General features: G+C 39.3%; 1 protein-coding gene across 2 annotated transcripts in view; it reads left to right on the top strand.

Moving 5' to 3' along the window:
* The first annotated feature begins 6,555 nt into the window (after positions 1–6,555).
* The window catches only part of adgrb2 (adhesion G protein-coupled receptor B2), a 211,633-nt gene continuing 194,852 nt past the window's right edge, over positions 6,556–23,336 (top strand). For both annotated transcript variants that reach the window (XM_084738328.1, XM_084738327.1), the window contains exon 1: positions 6,556–7,454. In XM_084738328.1, coding sequence (XP_084594454.1) covers positions 6,566–7,454 — 889 coding nt within the window. In that variant the 5' untranslated portion in view covers positions 6,556–6,565. The remainder of the gene's footprint in view (positions 7,455–23,336) is intronic.

The raw sequence follows: 23,336 nt of genomic DNA, 5'->3' as shown, positions 1-23,336 counted from the left end.
TTTACCATCACAGTTTCCCACTGTGTAGGAGTAACAGGTATAAACATACTTTCATCCAGCATTTGAAAAGCTGAAGAAATGTAGAGCAGAGTAAGGTCATATTTTTGAAGGTTTTATGACAGTACAAGAGGTTTTATTTCTTCAAAATCAATGTGTTTTGCTAAGTTTTGTCTATACATATTTAACTTTTTTACTAGATTATTTGAAGTGGGGTTGAATGAGGTATTTATCAATAGGACAGCACACTCCAAGCAGAAAGGGGCACCTGCATGGAAGTTAAGCAATGAACTGCTGTAGACAGGATCAGCAACGAAAGGTCATTGACAGCTTTTTCTGAATGGAAGTTGCCATTATACAAGCCAGATATCGCTCTCTCCAAACCAACTGAACTCTATAGACAATTTCAGTAATTTAATCTCACAGAACACCGGAGCTGCTGCTCCACTTCTGCCTCAATCTCTCGTTTGTGTTATTGTATGAATGGATAGTTATAACACAAGCAAACCAACAGATTGAGGCAGTGGTAGACCAACAATCCCCTTGTTCAGCAAGGTAAAACGACTGCCTATGGAGTTGCTTTGGAGACAGTGATGTTTGGCTTATATACTGGAGAAAGCTGTCTGAAGGCAGCATAAAACTGAAAATATTCTATGATCTTGATGTTGTTTTTTTTTAAGTTAGACCTTTTTTAGGTGGCTTCTCCAAACTAAGTAAGTATGCAACCCCAAATCAAGTAATCTGAACTATTCCTTTAAGAAACAAGGTACAGTTTTCAGCCGGCATTTAAAGTTGATGCTATTGTAACATATGAATATTTGGTGAAATAGTCTCTTATTTGGGGACAGTGCTGCTCCAGAGCTGCGATATTAGTTTAAAACCGTGGCGTCCCAGCTCTGTTCTCTTTTGCATGAGTTACACGGCGAAGACAAAGATGCGGATGAGTCATATTGTCACTTCACCGCATTAAAGAATGAAGAGGCAGCCGAGAGCAGAGGGAGAGGGAAGAGAGACAGTGAGTGAGGGATATACATATTTTGCCATCCTTGGTGATAACATTAATGTCAAGGTGGAAGGGGGAACGAAGACATCAAAGCTAATGAATATTTATAGATGCCCACAGTAAAGTGCTGTTTTAGAGTGAAGTGGGACAGAATGGCCTCATGAAGACAGCACTTTAGGGTCTACTCTTGCACAGACTGTGGGTCTATGAATATTCATTGTTCATTGTCCCAAAAACAATTTGCTTAACGCCTTTGACTTCTTTTCATCCGTAAAATGTGCGTAAGGTTTTACCTCTGCATGGTTTGGTCTGTAATGCTATGTATCTTCACATTTGATAGGTCTATGATGAGATAAAAGGTTATTTTCATTAAATAGTGTTGTCTTTATTTTTAAAGCATACACATGTGTCTATATACATCTCCAGCAGGAAACTATGAATGCTGTTTGTCATATTCAGTGCTATCGCATTACATTCATAGTGAATTCCTGGATTTTACAGATCAGTGACACATTGTTAGCGGGACATGTGTCACCGCATGCAGCGCAGTTGTCTGTATGGATGTTATATCATAGCATACTCGTTTGAAAGTATGAGAGCGTGTACAAGTGGCAGAGTCTATAACCCCGTCATATGCCAGACAGCATGATGTCCTTGAGCATATTTCACAACATGCTACATTAGCCTTCCCCTCAGCCCCATACAACCAGTGCCGCGCATTTGTCAAAGTGTCAACGTAGCCAAAGTCGGCGCCGTTTAAAAAACCCTTCATGTTGTATGTTCCGTGTGAAAAATTGCAGGTGAGAATCCTGTGGAGAAAAAAAAACATAATTCACAATAGCGACAAAAGAGGGAGATAAAGGGAAGTAGGAGAAAATATCACATTTCCAGGTCAGGACATAGGAGGTTGCTATGGTTACTTGTTTCACACTCCTAACAGCTCCCCCCAAAGTCAACACTGCTGCCTTATGAGTGAAGGGAGCTACAATGCCTTTATGTAGTGTGGTCTGCTGTGGTGTAATGTAGTAGAATAGACTATTTTCTGTGTGCTGGTGTACATGTCGACCGTGTGAATCCTTTTTTCTACCAGCAGATTCCCTTAGACTCCTTTAGAAAAGGAAGAAGACAATTTTTTTCCCCAAGTTTTCCTGTTAAATTATTAGCACTTCTATTATGCTATGCTATTTATTCACCTTAGTTATTCAAACAGCCATTTTCCTCAGGGAGGAAAGCTCAAACGTCGTACTGTGATCCAGCCTGCAAGTCATAAATGTAGGGAATCTGAAAAATCATTGTCATTTCAGCACTTCTTGATTGATCAGTAACTAAAAAAAAATGGATAGTGAAAATCTGGAGAAACATCGGTGAGAAAATTCTGGGTGAAAAATAATTAAACAATTGCAAATGAAAATATTAAATGTGTCATGTGATGACCCTGTTCAGTCTGCCTGCCTGTGTCTCACTGTGCTCTCTCATGCAGTTACTGGGAGTTGGCTGGTAGGCGGAGCTGGGAGGGAGTGCCTGCTGGTACCTGCCCTTGTGGGGTGGACCTGTAGAGGTTATAAAGGACCACCCTTTTGGCCACACACTCCCTCTCAGCTGGGCCTGCTGCAGTCTCTTCAGCTTTGTCCCTTTGTTTGGTTTGTTGCACCTTACAGCACTCGTAACATCTGAGTTAAATAAATCAACTTTGATTGTCATATCTGTGTGTGGCCTGCCTTTTTGTTGGCGGCCTTGAGCCAGTTGGTAACAGTCAGAAATGTGAGTCTGTAATGTAATGTGACAGTATGCTCTCTGGAACACATATTTCTCTGTTTTGCACATCAAACACAAAAGTGGGCTCCAAACACTTTAGCAGTGTGTGTTTTGTGTGGCAGGAGTGATGTTAGTAACATTAGATAGGATGGCTGAATGCTTACAGTAGCAGATAGTTGTAAAATATGTTGTTTTACCTTGAAATATGGCCCAGTGTCCCTCCATATTTCCACTGTCCATTGTTTCTCCAGTTGCTGATCAATCATGAAATGTAAAAAAAAAAAAAAGATTTATTGGATCCCCTTATACAACTGGCAACATCCAACACTGCAGTATGACTTTGAGCTTCCCACCCTCAGCATGACATCAGGGGAAAATGTCCACTGTGTGAATATGGTGAAACCTGCCCAGCAGGGTGAACTAGTGGTCATACACACCTTCCCTTGACCTTACGGTAAAGATGTAATGTCTGCAAACGCCAATCTGTGTCCATCAAAAAAAAAAAGTAGGTGTATTGTCCTTGAGTATGGCAGTAAACCGTTTTATGCGTAGTACATCACTCTGAGTTAGCATCAGCACTAATGCCTCAAACCTAAAGGAGTTTATTTATTTTTCATGGTGAATGATGCAAATTTTGCACATATTTTCACAATTCCTGTAATATTACAATCGTCGTAATGCTCGGCTCCATCCAAACAACATCCCCTCCTACATCGTCAGTCTGCCTTTCATGTGTTTCTAGCTCTCATTAACGGCTCCCTCCTGTAAGCCCAAGTGCCTCTTGCACTGTCCGACCGCTATGGGGGTCACCTCTTGACATGGTGAAGTAAGCACAGTTCCTAGCCTCTTACTCGGGCCCTGTGGACTCTGTGGCTGATGCTCGTGGAGAGCCTTAACAGACTTACATAAATCCTGTGAAGTGCAGGCTACTGCTGCGTTTCATTAACCTGGGCCTAAGGGAAGTGGAGTACTTACACACACACGCTTCGTACAGAGGCTTTTTTCAGTTGCGTCACATGCTTAATAACCTTGGTTGGTGCTACCAGGGAGAGCAATTGGATACAACCGCAAGACAAGACGAGGGAAAAGTGGTGCATGTGGTCTAGCTAGGTGCAGATGAGGAAAAGTGGATTGCCTGTTGGCCTATATTTGCTGCCAGATTTGGTTAATTTAACAGAAAACTGCATGGCTTTTCTTTAACTTGAGCCTTGTAGGTCTGCTTCAGATGAGTACGTTCATACGAGAATAGTTATTTGCAAGAAATGTGTTTCTTTTTTAGCAAAAGCACTAGTTTAGCAAAGGGAGTAGTGGTAAAATTCCAGTCTATGCAGTTAGTTACTGTATATGGCAACTCATGTTTTATGCCTCATTCATATTTAAACTGTCAGTAGAAGAGCAATAAGAAAGCGCTGCCTAAAACACATATTAGGCCTATTAATGCCAACAGCTTTGCCTCTTTTTTTAAAAAAATCATTTTTGAGAACAGTTGATTGCAAAAGCTTTGTTTCTTTTTTAGTATTCTTAGCTTATTAGCTGGCACACTAATTTAGCAATGGGAGTAAAAATTCCAGTCACTGCTAGTTTCTATGCTGTTAGGTATATTGCAACTAATATTTTGCCACATTCATATTCATGCCATGTCAATAGAATAAGAAGTATGAGAAAGCTGTATCTGAAACTCTTCGCCGGGTCGGCTGTCACACAATGCTAATGGAAACCTAGCCTTAATACGTAAATATTAAGTTAACATGTTTGTATAACATGTGTCTAGCCTTCTCTTAGAAAAGTCAAACCAAATATAAACAAACTGTGCAGGCCAAATAGCTCAGATGTAGCCTAATTACCCAAATTAACTGTATTAGCATCAGTGTTGCATTTTACAGAACTGTGGTGGCTCTGCAGTCTTTTTTTAACATGTGGAACATTATCAGTTTTTTAAGAATCCTGATATCACTGGTATTTCCCGTTTGTCTGCATGCATGGTTAATCTCTCTGGTGTGATATGAATTTGGCCCCGCTACAATATATTAGTATGTTGGTATGACATTAGCTGTCCGGATACTTGACTAGCTGATTATTGCAAATATCCAGAATAATGAGTCAATTTATAATATGCAAGTTTTTATTTACTTTAGCTAGCTTCATCATAACAAGAAGCTACCATGTCCAAATGTATTATGTTTTTAAATGTACACAAGTAGGTCATGCATGGGTTTTGAGTACTCCATAACATCTCATTACAGCTTTAAAACCTGGAAAAAAAATGGGGCATGGACAGAAAACATTTGTGACTGTGTAGCTGGTTTGGTCTTTTTTTCATTTGCTGTTTTTTGCATCCATCACCTTCTTGTTTTGTGTTATGTGCATTAGTGTTGTAAAGTTTTCCGAAACACTTCTGATTAAATTATAAAGTTCTATCTCTGGGTTAACTTTCTGGTGTTGCAAGGAGGCATTTGTTGAAATTCAGAGAGTAATTAGCATTTTAGAGAAAGTTGTTTGTTTATCATGTTGTAAGGTTACTAGTAGAGTGGTGCGCACATTTCCCATCTCCCACATGTCCTCCTCAAACTGCATTTATGCATTTATCTCAGGTGATAGAGCAGACACACAGGGCATACAAAAATGTAGTGGGTATTGAAGTAGTTTCAAACAAAATACTGAAACACTATATGCTGTATATGTTTTTTTGTCAGCGGTGTGTGTGTATTGTGCGAGTCAAAATCAGGCTGTTGGCGGACCCTCACTGTGTCGGTGATGGTAATAGTTTGCCAGAGCCTTGGGGGAGCTGCTCAGCAGGCGATGGCGTGTATGTGTGTGTGTGTGCGCGCATGTGCGTGCGCGTGCGTCTGTGCCTGTGTGTTTGTGTGCACATAACAGCAGGAAAGGGTAGAGCGGGCCCCACAGAGCATGTCTCAACAGCCAAGTCATCAACCCTTTTAATCCAGCCCAGCAGGGATGTGTTTGTGTTTTTGACAGTGCAGTGTGTGCGTGCGCGTTTGAAGAAGAACTTTATGAGAACTGCTGCCATAAACTCGGTTATGTTATACACTGAGGCAAGGCACAAATCTGTCCAGAAATGCTTCCAAACAGATGTGATTCTTTGGTCTTGACAGGAATATTGATAAGTTCTCCTTTTATTCATGTCATGTTGGTTTTCTTTGTGGTCGCGCTTTATTTTGACAGTACACTAATGGGCTGTACTTTGTATCTAATTAGACAAAAACTAGAAATGATACGTGCCTTATTAGATAGTACTTATACTGTAATTACACTAATAAGAAACAAAAAGCTGTGCTTCATGTCAAATTAGACAAAAATAGAAATAATATATTCTTTATTAATCAGACACTTTATTATACCTTTATTAGACTTTATTAAAGGACCATTTGTGACACATTACAACAAAATTGTGTTGTAAACTAAATATTCATTTATTTTGTCTTTTCAGTTTTGTCGTGGATATTTGATTTCATTTTAGTGTACAGTACAGTTTCAAAATTAATCTCCAAGAAAATCTAATAAGAGTCTACCAGTGGGAAACAATACACTTAATACTGTTCTGTTGTGATGTGTCGCTAATTACCCTCTAAGGAAGTCCAATAAGCGTCTAATAAAGGGTCTAATACTGTCTAATAAAGAACATGATGTTTCCAGTTGTTGCCTAATTTGATGCAAATTACAGCTTGTCACATGATTATTAATGTACTGAACACTAAAGTGCAACCTTCTTTGTTGATTGAAGATATTTCATGATGTTTCTAATGTACTCCTCCTCTCTTCTCTCTTCCCCTGCAGGACGAATGTCATAGGATGAACACTGCTGGTGGGGTGTGTCTGTCTGTGCTGTCCTCTCTCCTGGCCTTGGCTGGGGCCCTGGCTGCCTTGTCTGCCCTCGCTCTAGCTCCTCTCTCTGCCCTGGCCGAGGCTGCCTATGGGGCTGCCGACGGCATCCCCAGCACCGGGGCAGAAGGGGCCCCCTCGCCCATCTCCTCACCATGCTCCAGCCTTGTAGCCGGGGTGCTCTATGGCTCTTTCTCCCTAAGGGAGCTCTTTCCCTCTAGGGCGGCGGGCTGTTCCTGGTCCCTAGAAAACCCCGACCCCACCAAGTATTCCCTCTACCTCCGCTTCACCCGCCACCCTATCATCTGCCGGACACACTCCCCCATGCTCCTCTCCCTCGACCACCACCTGGCCAATCAAAGCTGTCCCCTTCACTTACAGACAGCCTCTGCCAGGGATCAGGAAGTCATTGATCTTTGTGGCAGCCAGTCCAACTCAGATGGACCGTACTCCTTCCTACAGTTCGATAAGAACTTTGTCCAACTGTGTCTAACAAGACATCCAGCTGCAGACGAGCCTCAGGTAACTAAGGAGCTACTGGAGCTGAGACTGGTGGAGGTGTTGCTTATCAACAATGAGAACTCCAGTCAGTTTACCTGCGGCGTGCTCTGCAGATGGTTCGAGGAGTGTTTACGCACAGGTCACAATGGGGACCATGAGGTTTCTGATGGAGATGGCTGTGGGATGACCCAGACAGGATGTATCTGTCCAAACCACAACATCATGGCACCACCTATCCCGTTGCTCCCGGAGACGCCGCACAGTTTCAGCAATGGTTCGCTGGTTCCTGATGACTGCTGCGTCACCGAGCTGCATTCCAATGATGCGATCGCCATAGCACCCAGAGATGTCCGACAAGGTAGGAATACCTGAGCACACACTGGAACACACACTGAGCCTATTTTACTGATCACTGCTTCCATTTTTCATTAGTTGAAGTCAAAGATCTAAGACTTCTTTGATGCACACGAAAGGTTTATTTTTCTCAGGGTGTTTGTGCGATGGCAAACAGCCTGATTATTGCGCAAGTGTGCCGTGAACTGGTCACAATAAAAGGCCACTCCAAAATGCACAGTTAGATCTTGAAAAAAGACATTTATTTAGACATTGAACGATGGCTATTTCAAAACAATGAAGAATAACTTCTCGTCAGTCTTCACTTATTGGTGCACAGAGAAGATCTTGGTACAGTGTGTACACATGGATGCAGTTCATACCATACAAACACTTACAGGTGCAATAGAACAATATGTCTCACAGCATGCAGAATTATGTGTCATCAGGACAATGGACAGGAGGGTGTTACATTCCATAGGCAGGAAGGTGAATGTCTCAAAAGCTGTTTGAACTTTATCCAAGGCCTAAGATCTTACTACAAGACAGGCTCACTCACTCCTGACGCCCAACGTAGGCAACAAGTAGTAGCCAAACAGAAGCAGAATTGAGCTATAAATACTAGATGGATACCATTTTTTTCCCCAGGAGGGCAAAGTCATGACCTGGTCTAATCTGCCTCTGATTGGCTAGTACTTATTTCCTTTGTTGCTCTGGTGGATTAGGTTGGTTTGGTTGGTTAGGTTTAGACATGAGGAGCGATTGGTTAGACGTTGGTAAGAGTAATAATATCAGGGTAAGCCAAGCTGAGGCAGAGTAAGGCAGGTCATGACCTTGCCCTACTAGGAAAAATAATTGGTATTTGTAGCCCGATGTAAAATAGCCATAGTTCAGTGACTCATAAATGTTTTTTCAAGATTGAACTGCACATTTTAGGGTGGCCTTTTATTGTGACAAGTCCGAGGCATGCCTGTGCGATAATCAAGGTTGTTTAATCCGAACAGCTATATGCCATGCCTGTCAGGATGGATCAGTCCACACTAACGCAGATTAAAAAAACAAACAAAAAAAGTGCTCAAAATGTGAGATAAATAAACCTTTTTGTTTTTGCTTTACTCATGAAAAATGGGCACAAAAACAAAATGTTGTATAAATTTTTTTATTGCGTATACCTAGTAACACCACACGCTATAACACAAATTTCTATTCCATGTTATTTTTCTGACATATCCCATACATTATAAAAAACATCCATGAATTTAACTACATATAAACCCTTGTTTACTTGTGTATCCAGCTTGCAGGAGCAAACAGACAAGAAAAGTTTGCCTTGTTATTCTAGCTTTTGATACCACCTCAGGGGGGTCGCATGCCTCTCTGCTTGACAGAGAATTTATTATTTGAATTTTGTTTGTTGGCCTTTAATTAAAAAACGAAGCAGTTCAAAGGGGGCCCTTTAAACCTTCCATCAAAAGATTTGTAAATGCTGTCAGAAATTCAGCCTTCTGATCTATATTTTAGAGATTCCCCCATGAGGCCGAGAGGTGTGGCTCCAAGGACTTCAGTTTCCATGCAGAACATTATTTTGTGTGTGTGTGTGTGTGTGTGTGTGTGTGTGTGTGTGTGTGTGTGTAGGTGTGCATATGAAACCATCTGTTGACAATGTTAGGACAAGATCAGATTTGACACTGATGCACACATACGTGCTCATGGTCATTCATACATCAGTGAATTGGACACGAGGCAGGCAATCCCTCTGCACAATAACACAAATGTGTGCAACTGCAACAATCTGTATGTGTGTCTGTAAGCAGTCTTAATTTTGACAAGGATTTTTCAGTCTTGCAAGCTACCAATTCTCTGTGGCTCAATTGTAGTTAGTTATCACATCTTTGTCATAGTTTTCTCCAACAGTTTCATGGCACTGTAAAGGATTTTGCTGGACATTTCTTCTGGCTGTAAAAAAAAAAAAAAATACCTTGAACTGTGTTTACTCGTCTAGGCAGAGAATGTGTTACTGACACGTTATTTCATATGATGCATAAGTCATTACCGATGTGTCATTATGTCTTATCAGACACTGATAATATTTATTGCCTGACATTACAGAGGTCTTCTGCTAAATTCAGCGTAACATTTCACTCAGTTGAACTCTGTTTTATTAAATCAGCGGCAAAATGTATAAACTGCATCGTCGAGGCCGACAAGCATTATCAGGGAAATCACATTTATTCACTCTACATGGAGCTAAAATTAACACCAAAGCATGTTTGCTGAATGAGTTGTTGTTTGTTTACAAGTTGGAAGTTGGAAGAAATCATGAATATTTACCGTGAGCTCGGCTCTGTTTAACTGAACAATATGTTAACTGATTGCACACAGAATAATGCTGTGCTCACATTAAAATTAGTTCTAAAAGTGAATTCACAGATACATTAACAAAGTCTTAGTAACCTTCCCCTTTTGTTCCCTGTACTTAAATATGCTACGCGCTAGGCTTGTACATATATTGTGTTTTTTTTTTTGTTGTTGTTGTTTACTGTGATTCTGATGTCTGCTTGAACAAAGCAAACTGTCAAAAGTTCAGTTTTAAGGTGGTCCCAAAAATGCAGAGGACACTTGGGAGTAAATGAACAAAAACAGTAACTTTGATAAATTCACTGGAAAGGGAACACAAAATAACGAAGGGCAGCTGAATAGTCCAGGAAAAAAAAAGCAACATATTCCCACAAAAAAATTAAGGCCAAGCGAGGGTATCCAAAAACAAAAAAAAACAAAACAAAGAACAATCCAAAAGGTAACTGGGAACCAGGGACTAACACGGGGAGAGACACTGGGGAGTAGAGGCAGAACACCTGACAACTGAGAGAGGCAGGATGCACTCACTAAATACACAATGGCCTAATATGTGGCAGGTGAAGCAAATCAGAAATCAGAAGCAGGAAAACAGATAAAAACAGGTAGTCAAGACTCACAAGGGAAGCTGTACAATAAAACAGGAAATAACCACACAGAAACCCAAAAACCATGACGGCAAACTATTCAATCCTGTCTTCATTTTACTTTTTCACCATTTTGACAAAAGCCTGTAAGCCGTACACTGTAGAGAAGTGCTTGTGCTAAAGCTTTCTTAACAATTTGAGCTCATCACTGCCACCAGAGTATTTCCTTTAATCTAATTAAATTAGAAGTGAATGTAGATATAATAAGAAACATTGTACTTATTGTATCTTATAGTTCACTGAATTACATAATAATTTTCCTCTGGGTGGATCATAGACATGTTTGCAGAGTGAACCGCACTAATTAGAACTCAGTTATTCGTATTGCACGATTTGGCCTGCCTTCAACAACACACTAACACACATACGGCGAGCTCTAGGGAGTGCGCTTACCTTGCTGACGGGAAGGTTATTTTACTCTGTATTCAATCAGCAAGGGGGAGTATCATCTAATGTAGTCAGGAAGGGAGAAAGGGAGGGACAGAGGAGGAAACATGGCGTAGGAGGATGGGAAAAAAAAAGAGTCTTTTTCCAGTTTGACTTGGACTGATGCACTGTTTCTTGAGACAAAAGCCAAACGCTCTGTAAATGGATGCCAAGTGTCAGGGTGATACTAGACTTATGCCAATTGCCTGGAAGCTCTGTTGGCTTTTCCGCATCTCACCTCAAAGACGCTGTTGTTGCATGCATGTTGGTTAGCGGCTGGTCACTCTGTGAGGGATCACGCGACCGCTCATAAAGACTGCTGCGAACCGCAGAGAGCCCCTTGATGAGAAGGCAGCCCGAAGAAGTGTGAGCAAGCCTTTTGTGGCTGTTTTTCTTCCCAAACAATTCCCCAATGTCCTAATTACCCTAAAATATCAGATTTACTCTAAACCCAACACCCCACTGTCAGAGTGAGAGCCAGAATCTTGCCTCTATCCTGTTTCTTCTCTCCTGTCCCCCTTCTGTATCCACTAAAAGACAAACACCAACGCCTTAGCTGAGTCAGAGACTCCTGAAAACAAAGCTTAAATGCTTGCTTTCTCCTCCCTCGTCTCTCTTTCTCCTCCTGTCTCGTTTTTTAAATCTTTTTCTGATGTTTTGACTCTGGTCCCCCTCCTGCATCTCTTTACTTATGGTGCAGATAAGAGAACAATAAACTAGACAAAATGCCCCAAAAGTTTTTTAACTGATACAGGCTTGTCTTAAGTCAAGTGGCTGTAAAACGATGAATAAACACATTTTATTTCCAACAAATTCTTTACAATAAATGTCCTATTATTTTGCTGTTATAAAGCTGTTATTATGAAGCAGGAAAATCAGGAAAAGTTGGGGATGTCATTGGCAGTAACTTGATACAATTCCTATGCAGCTGAAAGTGAACATGCAACAGTAAAATAGCGGGTTAAAAGTCATAATAGAAATGCAAATTACCACGGCAAGATCTGACTCGTGTGGCAAAAAGTGATAATGAGAAATCTTCCAAGTTCTCAGCCAATCACAGGTTTGGCAGTTTAATCTTCAGCTCCTGATGTCGTCTGTGTGAACAGCAAAAAAAGCAAACTGAAAAGCACATCAGATAAAACCGCTATGTAAATGCAGACATTTACCACTTATTCTTCACACTTTGAGATAATTATAGTTATTGAGCTTTCAGTGTAAAAAAAAACAGATATGACAGAAATCTTTAAGCAGGATAAACAATTCCCGACCGTCCTATAACAAGGAAAAAAAAAAATATAAATGAATCACCTTGCATGCAATGTATGTAATGCAATACAAGCTTTTTCATGAGGGAAAAAAGGCATGAATCTCACACAATGTTTATTACAATTTATCACAAATGCTAAGACACATTTCTTGAAACCTTTCACCCTTTTCTGCCAACACAAATCCAAACCTACAAAGTACATTCGCAAAACCACTGACCCTTTTGGCAAAATCAAACAGTTGCCTCAGAACGCATTGCGCATTTTCAAAAATGCATCTAAAAATCTAAAAATGTATATTCACAGCTTAGTACAGAATGTATTGTGTGATGTAAGTACTGCAGGTAATACAGACAACAGATTCCCTCTGCCTAACATCACATCTTTATGCCTGGTCAGGCCAGAGGACTTTGTCTCCATCACAAGCAGTGCAAAATGTCTCTTAGCAAGTAAGAATGTGTATTGAGTTTTGCCAAAAGAGTGAATGATTCAATAACTGGGTGCGGGGCACAGAGCATTAGGTTCAGAGAATGGGTTTAGTGTTTTAGCAATTGTGAAAAACTGTACTAAAAAAGTCTCCTCTATAACATATAAAAAGTGGTGGTTCAAAGGTGTTCCATACAAAATGAACAAAAATGAACCCACTCCATCATTTTGACCCACCTATGCATCAAAGGGTTGAGGATTTCCTTTTGCACATGCACTGTGCTGCATCCAACTCCACGTTTCTAGTTGATTGTGGACAGCACTGAACCCTTAGGACTCTATCTTACATCTGGTGTGAAGCCGTCGCACTTTTGACTTTGTTATCTTCCAGTGGTGCAGTTTTTGCCACGTCGAAACCTGGTCGTAGTGCAAAACTGTGGTGCAGTCAGTCTGTCTGCACAAGATAGCAGCGGGCGCATTTGGCCGAGGTACACACACGCCTCCACAATCACAGAACACCTTCATTTATGTTAGTCACACAGGAGCGTGGATTAGTAAAGTGTCCTTTGAACGTATTTTCTAACGGCAATAAACTGTGAATATTGAAGTTAAAAGTGTGCGCTTGTATGCGCCTCACGCTCAGCTGAGGCGCACACATGTCTCCACAATCACAATACGCCTTTCACTTATGTTTAACAATGTGCGTGTGTGTAAATTATTCTCACTAGTAAGGAATCAGGAATTTTTATTATAATTATAAAGCCAGGACGAGATCACAGCTGTTAGATCATCTTTAACAGATCAGTCAGCATGACAGCTGGAGCAGCTGTAGTTTTTGTGTGTTTACTGGCATCCAGAAAAACAAGGATTAAACAGTTATGATCTATAATGTACAAAATAAATAAGATGTATCTGACCCGCCTGACCCGGGAAGAAAAAGGTAGGTGTATTTCTGTCGGAGCTTGATGCTGGTTGGATATACCAGGTGAATAAGCTGTAAGTAATTTTGCACACGGGTTCAGCCGGCAGTGCTGCATCATAATAATAATGATGATGATGAATTATCAAATGCAACATAATTCCAAGGTGGTAGTCTTATGTTTTCTGAAGATTTTAATTATACATAATTCATTTATACACACAGAGATTAACAAATAATTAACTTTGATTTTATCTGGAAGGTGCTTTTGCCTGAAAGCTGGTTGTAAAAAAAGATATTTTCTGTCAGCACAGTTTTTATCATGCGGTTGCGGTGGCTGTGATGGACTATAGTCTATTATACCGTCTGACCTTCACTGAGCTCATTGTATTATTTCTGTATCTGCAAAATCCTCAGCAGGTTTCTCTGCCTGAAGCTGAGGAAGGGTTTTCTTGGGTAAGGATACTGTATCTTTACTACGGCTATGACAGGTACAGTGACCAAATTATACTGCATGACATTAGGTGAACTGAAAGGACATAATTTCTCTGAGTCTGTCAATAATTAAGGGTGTTTAGTGCAGATGACTGTTTGTCCTTCATCCTTAGTTAGAGGAGAAAGAGATCATTTTTTAAAAAGTACTTATCCTAATGATGATTTGCTCTATGGAGTCTGTACTGTGACATTATGTTTTCAATCCATATATATGCTTTTAATTTTAGCAAGAACGGTCCTGGGTCCTTGTCCATCAAATCCATGAATGCATTATTTCATGACACTGTGCAGATTTGAACCATATACCTATGTAAAACACTGTTAAATAAATATGGTCATTTCCATATAAATTGGGTATTATAAGGCAATGTAAGCTGAATTATGCTGTATACAACAAGTTTGCTATTTCCTTCCTAGTTATTCACTTAGTGAAGGTATCCATCCCTGTTTTTGTTGAGCACGGTATGAGGCATCACATACTCATATGTCTGTTTTACAACATTACTGTGAAACTTTAAGAAGTGCTGAGGCAAAACTCTTTTGTATTGCACAGATTGAACTTTCAGCATTAGTGGCAGCCATAAGAAAAAATAAATAATATAATAATAATAATTTCTATGTTGAGAACAAAGTTTAAATGTTGAGAATAAAGTAAATTCTGAGAATAAAGTTGAAATGCAAAGAAAAAGATGAAATGTTGAGCACAAAGTTGAAATGTTGAGGATAAAGATGAAATGTGGAGACTAATGTCACAATGTTAAAAATAAAATTGAAATACCTCTTTGTGAACATAGTCCTCTGATAGATTTTCTTATGCCTGGTACTATTACAGAAAGTTTGACTTTATTCCTGACATTTCAACTTTATTCACAACATTTTGACATTATTTTCAAAAAGCAAAATGTATGCCTGGCCCTGTTACTTCTCCGTAGCAAAGCAGGCTTGACAGCCGGATTTTCAGTTTCATAAAACTTTACAAAAATTGGGAAGAACTTTCTTATTCAACCTTCCAAATAACATTCAGAGGTGCTGGAAAATAAGCTGCCTCAGTGCACTTTTATTGAAAATTCATTTTGGGCTTTCACTCTATACTACTATTCTACTCTACTATGACCGAGAGGATACATTCATGCACTGTGGCACTATGGCCAAATTCTTCACATTTGTGTAGCTTCCCTGCTCATGATGCAAGTCTTAGAAACCACATATGATCTCTTTCTCACACACACACACATGCACACTGAGATATTGTGTGACTGAATGTCAGGTCTGCTCGAAAAAAAAAAAAAAAGAAAGAAAGAAAAAAGATCAGATCCCCTGGCTCTCCTGTCAATCAAAGCCCCCCACGCCAACAGCACTAACACAGACACACATCATAACTGACATGGAAAGAAACTAAGATACCCCTGTGTATCACCTTCTCATTTTCACTAATTTTCTACTCCTCACCATGGTAACATTTTCATTGTATTGATCTCTGTGCTACCTTTCCCTCCTCTCTCCTTCTTTGAGCCCAGAGAAACCAATAACAAGATATTCCACTGGTGGTTGATTTTTCCACCAAACTGCTCTGCCTGACTGTATCTGTTTTGACAGAAATATTACCTTTACTGCTTTAACATGTGCAGTTAGTATTTATAACTGAAAGAAAATGTGTGAAAATTAGTATTTACACAGTTTATTTAATCAAGGGCCTTAACATGTTCCTCCAGACATGATAGTAGGTCTAGAAGTAATCATAAGTTCCCTTCAGACACTTGGGCGAGCAGCTTCCTCTCAATTTTTGGAACTTTCCTGAAACTGGATATTTGGCAGTCAGGCGTGCTTTGCACATTGGCCGAACGGACATAAAAGTGTTGGCTGAGCTCAAAGCACTATGCAAATTATTTTGTCCACATTCCTCACATTCGTGCTTGTGTTACTGTTCTGACTACGCCGACCACCTCTGTGCTGCCGGTTTAAAAAGGAGCCCATAAAGTATACGAGCAAAATGTGGCTCAACAAAGATAGAATATAAGAAAATCCCCACCTTAACACTGTGTAGTATCACTTTCATTCACTGGTGAATACTACTTCCTTTATTGAAAAGATTAGAGTAATCAGAGGCAGATTTGATATGTGTTAAGTGCCTGGAAAACACCTTTGTAAGTGTGTATAGAAAAGCCAGTGTGCCGTATGTGAGTGCAGTAAAGGTAAAACGCTTTCTTTCACTCACTCATACTACAAAAGAATAACAACAAAGGCACACGCAGAAAACAAGAAGAGGTGTAATGTCACAGTAAAACAAGATTGATTCAATTCAATTCTGATTTTATTTTCATATTTACAGGAAACAGTTTATCACACAGTACAAAGATGTTCTTTTTCTGCCAGTCTTCCAAGAAACAACAGACATCAAATCAGTAAAATAAGAAAAAAAAAACACAAGACACAAAAACAAAGTTCCAAGATAAATGTATGTGTTAAAGTAAGAAGAGCAGAAACTCTATATCTACATCTATGAGACTGAGATGACATTTTATACAGACATTCATAGAGAATGTCTAAAGTTTCACCCATCCAATGAAAGATCTCATCATCTACAGGACGGATTGGCACCAAATTTTGTATAGACATCAATGAATCTCAGTGTGTCCTCATGATGTCGGCAATCCTCTGATTTTTCCTACAGCACCACCATGATGTTCAAATTTGTGGTTTTGAGTGAAATGTCTTGACACAATCCTTGAAATTACTTTAATGATATTCTGACTTAACCTAGCATCATCATCAGGTCAAAATTTTCTTTTATTTTTCATCCAAAACTTTGGTGTATAGCCAAAAAGTTGCTAAAAGAATAAAACTGGTATCAGTCTCATCTTTTTTAAATCCAGTTTTCAGTCAGAGTCTGATGCTGTCAAAATACTTGTCAAATTATAGCGCTGGTAATTCACAGCGTGGCCAGAGGAAGATGAGTATTAAAGGATTGTCTGGTTGGTGGATTAATGTTGAACTGGTAAAACCCTACACGTGCTGAAATTATAGGTTTCACCTTTCCCCTTTTTCACGCCGGCATGAAGCTGACAGTGAGCTCATCGTGCTCTTTTTTTGTTTTAAAATCAACAGCCAGATTGTTCTTGGCAAACGAGATCTGAAAACAGCGAACGACCACATCTGTTTAAAAGTCCCAGCTTCATTTCTTGACTTTTCCACCTCTGCAGTTTCTCTCAACTCGTCTCCTTTTTTTTTCTTTTTTTTTTTATCTTCCTCCTCCATCCACGCTTTGCCCACTCAGTAAATCAAGAGTCACAGGAAAAGCTGACATTTTGAAACAATTTGTTTGGTGCAATAATACTGATGTAATGCAGTCACCGGTTTTAAACGTGGCTCTGCCAATCATAACGCCGGAACTATGCATTTTATGGTGTTACATTTAGATGTAGAGGATCAAAGGAGCCGCTAATAGAGCCGGCTCTGTGGCGTGGGCCAATTTTAAATTATGAGTCATCTGAAAATCACTACATGGCAGTGACAGAGTACAGTATATCACCAAAGCAGCAGGCATGTTCATGGTTCATTACAACTGGTCCCAAGATTGGTCCCTTGGGCTTCTTGGTACAGGCTCGCAAGGACAAATACTCACTGCAGATTTCAGAAGGATATCAGAAAAACATATGATGATTACCCATTTAGAGCTGATTGGAAGATTTCCAACAACTGCATAAAAACCATCATCCATCATAATGGTGTTATCGGTGTTGTCAAAGGCCGCATTTTCCTTTCGAGACACTAAAACATCAGAAGGAGTAACAATGATGTAATGCTGATGAAAGAAAGCCTGGCCTTCATCAAATATTTATCCAACGTGATTCTTTATTTTTTACTTATAAGCAGTTTGATCTTTGAGATCTAGAGTAAGTAGTTTTAAAACTGGCGTGTAGTTTTACAGCCTTGATTGATGGAGAGGAATCGTAGCAGTGAATACGTCACCGTGATGGATGATGGATGTCTCCCCGGTCCTCTTCCTCCTTGTGATTGAGAACTATGCGCAAAGCACAAAGGGTTGGAGCTGCGATACCGACCAATGTATACACTGCTTTTTGTGTCACCTCATCACTTCCGCCCAGTTCACCAGCACCTTTTTAACCAATCAGAAAATTGCAGTCAGGTAGATTTATCTTATTGTGTTAATATAACCCATAGACTTCTTAATGTAACTAGCTGTTCTCGGTTATGAAGACATATAGAGGTCTCATTTGCGCAAGGAATATCTTTACATAGAGTGTGGAATTGGACGCCATTGTTCTCAAACATTCATGGGGAAATTACATTGTCCTCTATGTGTTGGCTCATCCATCATTCTGCAATAGCCACCACTGCTGTCCTTTAATTTAATTAGTTGGCTTGCACACATTAACTTGTGGCTGGAGGTGGAAGCATTCCTCTAAAGGTTGTCAGATAGGCTGTATGTTGGCGTTTCCTTGTCGTTTTGCTAATCATAATTTGTAGTATTAGTATTAAAAGTGGTGGAAACACTGTACGCGAGTAAAAGTACATTTAATATTACTACTGGTAAAACTAATGGAGTTAACAAAGTACTAATTAAAGCAAACTTTTTTTACTACTTTTTTTAATTACTTCTCAACCACTGTTCAATGCATTATCAAGAGCAAGGACTCGGTTGAAAAGCTTTTCTTTTTCCCTTTCTTTGTCTAAATTGCTCCAAACTCCCGCAGTGTTCCGGTAAGTGGTCAGGGTCTTCTCTCCAAATCTGAATGCTTTTCATTGGGCCATCCAGCCTTACTAGCTACAAAACTGCAGATGACAGGTTTTTATATTAATTCAAGTGTAGACAAGTAACTAAGTAAGTAAGTAGATCACATTGTGTAGTGCAAGTAAATTGACAGACTTGAAAAAATACCCCTATATGTACAAGAACTTAATTCCAGTAGTTTCTGATCCTGTAATAAGCACACTGTGTACAGATAAGTCCACTGTGATGAGATCTGTGCCCTTGGGTTAAGCTACCTCAAGCTAGCTTGAGACAATATCTGTAAACATTTTCTATACTGTGTCCTCCAAATACAATTATATCTAAGTGGCATGTCTATTACAATCACATCCAGACAATTACGATATTCATTAAAGTTCAATCGCTTTTCGTTGTTGTGCACAAGTTCTATTTATGCAGTTTAACAGCAACAGTGTTTCTGCCTCATGCCATGTTATCAGTTAACTCTTGCTGTTGAATAAAAACCTAATCATTAGTTGGAGTAATCGCAGACACTTGTTTTGGCGTATGAGTTTGCTAATTCAGTGAGGTGACCCGGTTCATAAAATAATGGACTTGGTGCTGCAGTGTGAAGCCCGGTGGTGCGAGGTGCAACCTAAAGAGTTAGGAGTTAAGTGGCTGAAAGCAGCGTCCGCCGCCTCCATTACGTTTGCAGTCTGGCTCGGTGCTGTCACGACTCATTCAGGTCACAGCCGTAATGTCCACCAGCAGCGTTTCAGTTGCAGCAGTGCAAGGACAGCCAGACTTGTTTCTGACTGCAGTGATTTCCTTTCTCTTTCTTTAAATTTAGTTTTTTTTTCTTTTACTTACTTACAGTAAGTGACGGGGGATCATTCATCAGCTAGAAAGAATTGAATTGTTGTAAATTTTCTAACAGCTCAATTCCAGGTTTTGTTAATAAATCCCAATTCCAATCTAAGTACTAAACCACTTTGCTTTTACAAAATGTGGGGGAAAAAAAAAACAGCATTTCTATTACATTATGTGTAAATTGAGTCTATGGTCGATTACATCCCTCCCTATATGTCATACTGCAGTTACAAATAATTCACTTCACGGCAAATCTGCATATTTGAAATACTGCCATCTAAATCACTATGAATACGATTTCCTTTTCCCGGCCCTGTCTTGATTTAGGGTATATGGTCCATTATCAAATTAGCCCATAACTACTTCTTGTAGCAGGACACCTGCCTCAGCCTCTTGACAGTCGCATCTCCCTGTGCTTCCTGCAAACACACAGACAGCATGAGGATTGTGTTGATTGCACTTTAGTTGACAGTACCCTAATAAGACATAAGAGGCCAAATTGGAGACGATATGTTCTTTATTAGACAGTAAACAACACAAGTATAACCTGATTGGACACCATTCATCCAAGAATACACTAATAAGACATAAGAAGCAATACTTTGTATCAAATTAGACAAAATCTAGAAATAAGGTCTTTTGTTATACAATATTAGACCTTATTAGACTTTATGAGAGGTTTATTAGGGGCACATTACAACAAAACTGTACTGTAAACTTAAGTTTAAAAATAATATGTGAATCTACCAACTAAAAAACAAAATTAAAGAAGCAGAGGAATGTTTGGTCTATATGTGACTGCACAAACTTTTGTAATACTGTGGCCAGATAATATGCTTTGTGTCCTTGATTACCTTCTAGTTAAGGCTTATAAAAGTCTAACAGTGGGAAATAATACATTTTAGTTTACAGTGCAGTTCTATTGTAATTTATCCTTAATCATCCTCTGATAAAGTCTAATAAGGGTCTAATAAAGAATATAATACTATCGAATGAAGAACACTATTTCTTTTTTGTTTGCTTTAGTACAAAGTTCAGGTTGTTATGTCTTATTAGTGTGCTGTAAAATAAAGTGCAGCCATTGTGTTTTATGTGTGAAAGTATGGAGGCATCGAGAGCGACAAAGACGGTGAGGGGGGTAGAGAAACCTAGAGAGAGGACTGGGATTTGGCGGGGACTCTTGGGACCAGATCACCCTTGCATTGAGCAGGAGCCAGTGGTCCATCACTTACAAAGACTCACACACACACACACACACACACACACACACACACAGACACACACACACACACACACACACAAAGACAGCTCATCCCTTCCTCATGGAATACTATCTGCTTCCTGGTAATTAGAGCAGAGAGAAGTGTGTGTATTTGTGTGTGTATGTGTGTGTGTGGGTTGAGAGAGTGTTTATTTTCACACTGAGTTGCCGTACAGTACATACAGGTGTTTTAATAACCTTTAGCTCCACCAACACGTGCGCATGCGGTGAAAAATGCACACACACCACCATTGATGACAAAGAGTAATTGCGTGCCGTGCCGTGCAGTTGCTGAGATTTTTCCTAAAATGAATGAAGTAAAACTGTGTGTGTGTGTGTATGTGTGTGTGTGTGTATGAAGGGCTGTCTGCTCAGGGTGACTGTGGCAACAGGATTAGTATTCTGTGCTCATGAGCTATGGCTCTCTCTCTGAGAGCACTGAGCCCCTTTATGCTCCAGCAAAAGCCCCTAGACGCACACACACACACACACACACACACACACACACACACACACACACACACATTCACAGACATATCCACCTTGTCATTTATGTCCCGTTTTCTCAACAGATCTCTGCGTATCAGTCTGGACTGGTATACAGTGGACTGTCTGGCCTTGGCTGTATTTCAGAAGCAACATAACGCGAGCCAACTTCCTGTTGATGCTATTAAAAGTGTCATAAATAAAAAATATAGGAAAAATGATAGTGTGTACCTTCCAATAAATAGACCTCCTCGTCCTGTTGCATCATCCACTGGCAACAGCTCGCTAGGAAAATGATGTTTTTTTTCTTGTCAATTGAGAATACATTTGCAGTTTAGATGTGCTTGGTAGACACCTACATGTTCTGCTGGATCACATATAGTACCACCACAGTAGTACTACACACACAGAGTAGAGTATTCAACATGCTGTATATATTCAGTTCTTTGAGATAAAGTTGTAAACAAATACAAAGATATTCACTTAGAGCAGTTGTTCCTTGTAGACCTGTTTTCTATCATTGAGTAAACTGATAATCCCTGACAATGTGACTTATTTTATACACATTTATATTCTCATATACTCAATACATAACAATAACAGCACAGAACAACTGATGAAGTGTGCAATTAACCAAAAGGGTGATTGCAATAACTGCAGGAAGTTTGTGTAATTCGGATGATAAGCGAGACGAGTTTTCCTGATATTTTTTAGAGACTTTTCATGCGATTCTCTATCTCTGTTGGAGTCTCTGTGACTATAGCTTGTGTTCAGGTCTTCTCCACGCCCTTATCCTGTTTTCCTGATTGTTCAAGTCTGTATCTTATATAATAATCTCAACTTTAATGTAACAATTTAATTTAGTTTTCTTCACAAAAATGACTGAAAACTCTGAGATTTTATTTATGTGTGATTCAGTCTGAATTGTGATACTGATACTTGCGATACTACTTTCAACAGAAAATGGCATAAAACATTTATGCCATTGGCTCAAATGTTAAACAAAGTTGTACTGACTCTGCACTTTAAGTCTTGGAATATGTGGCCTTTATATTCTATAGGATCTATCCAGGTATCCAGTTACACAAACCTTTTCCCATCCACGTTTTCAGGTATCTTTCCCTCATCAGAGTGGTATCTGATGTTGTTTCCAAGTTTTTACACGGTGCAGCAATCTGTCGTGTGACCGAGGAAGATAAAATATATCAAGATGTGCAGCATTTTTCTATAGAATACAATATTTAATTTTATGTTTGTTTTATTTAAGAAGGAACGATGCACATTAATTAACATCAGCACTTACATCCGTCATTTAAATGTACCAGCCAAAGCCGTACAGGCATTTTTCACTTTCAGTTCCTGGCAGACTGATGGCATTAAATTGTCAGTGGGTAAAAAGGCTGAATTTTAATGTTTCAGTGCAACATATCTAAATCAAACAGTCTAAAAATGTTATAATCAAATACCTTCCATCTCATTATGCTCCAAAGCGCTGGCTAAATTAACGGTTGACCTCAACACGAGCAGAGTTATTATAGTTTTGTATCTTTTTATTAGTCTTTTTTTTCCCTTAGTTTTTAAATTTTGTTTTAGCAGCAGTTTGTGCAGGTTGTTAAATCATGTTGTGTTGATTTGAATGAATTAAGGACAACTAAAGACATTTCTTGGATATTTTTCATTTTATTTTCTAAGTACAGAATATCAGTTCAGTTAGTTTTACTTTTTTCTAAAGTCTTGTTTTTTTTATTTCAGTTAACTAAAATGTTTTTTTTTTTTTTTTTTTACAAACTTAGTTATATTTTTGCTTAATAATAATAACCTTGAACAGCACAGCCCTAATTTCACTTAAGTTTCTATTATTCTCACAAAACTCAGGAAAAAAGTCAGGAGTGATTGATGGACTGTGTATAAAGACACTGGGATCGATATCAGATAGCAGCCTGCTGAATGTGAAATTGCCTGTAGTCTCCTTTATTGAATTTTTATAAAATGCATTTTTGTTGTTATTCAGTACTCTCAAAATTTGAAGATTTATAATTGCTGACA

This window comes from Lutjanus erythropterus, chromosome 16, assembly GCF_056507025.1.
Source record: "Lutjanus erythropterus isolate fLutEry1 chromosome 16, fLutEry1.hap2, whole genome shotgun sequence".
NCBI classification, from domain to species: Eukaryota; Metazoa; Chordata; class Actinopteri; order Lutjaniformes; family Lutjanidae; genus Lutjanus; species Lutjanus erythropterus.
Note: the sequence above shows the minus strand (reverse complement) of the source record. Positions and strands in the feature narration are given on the sequence as shown.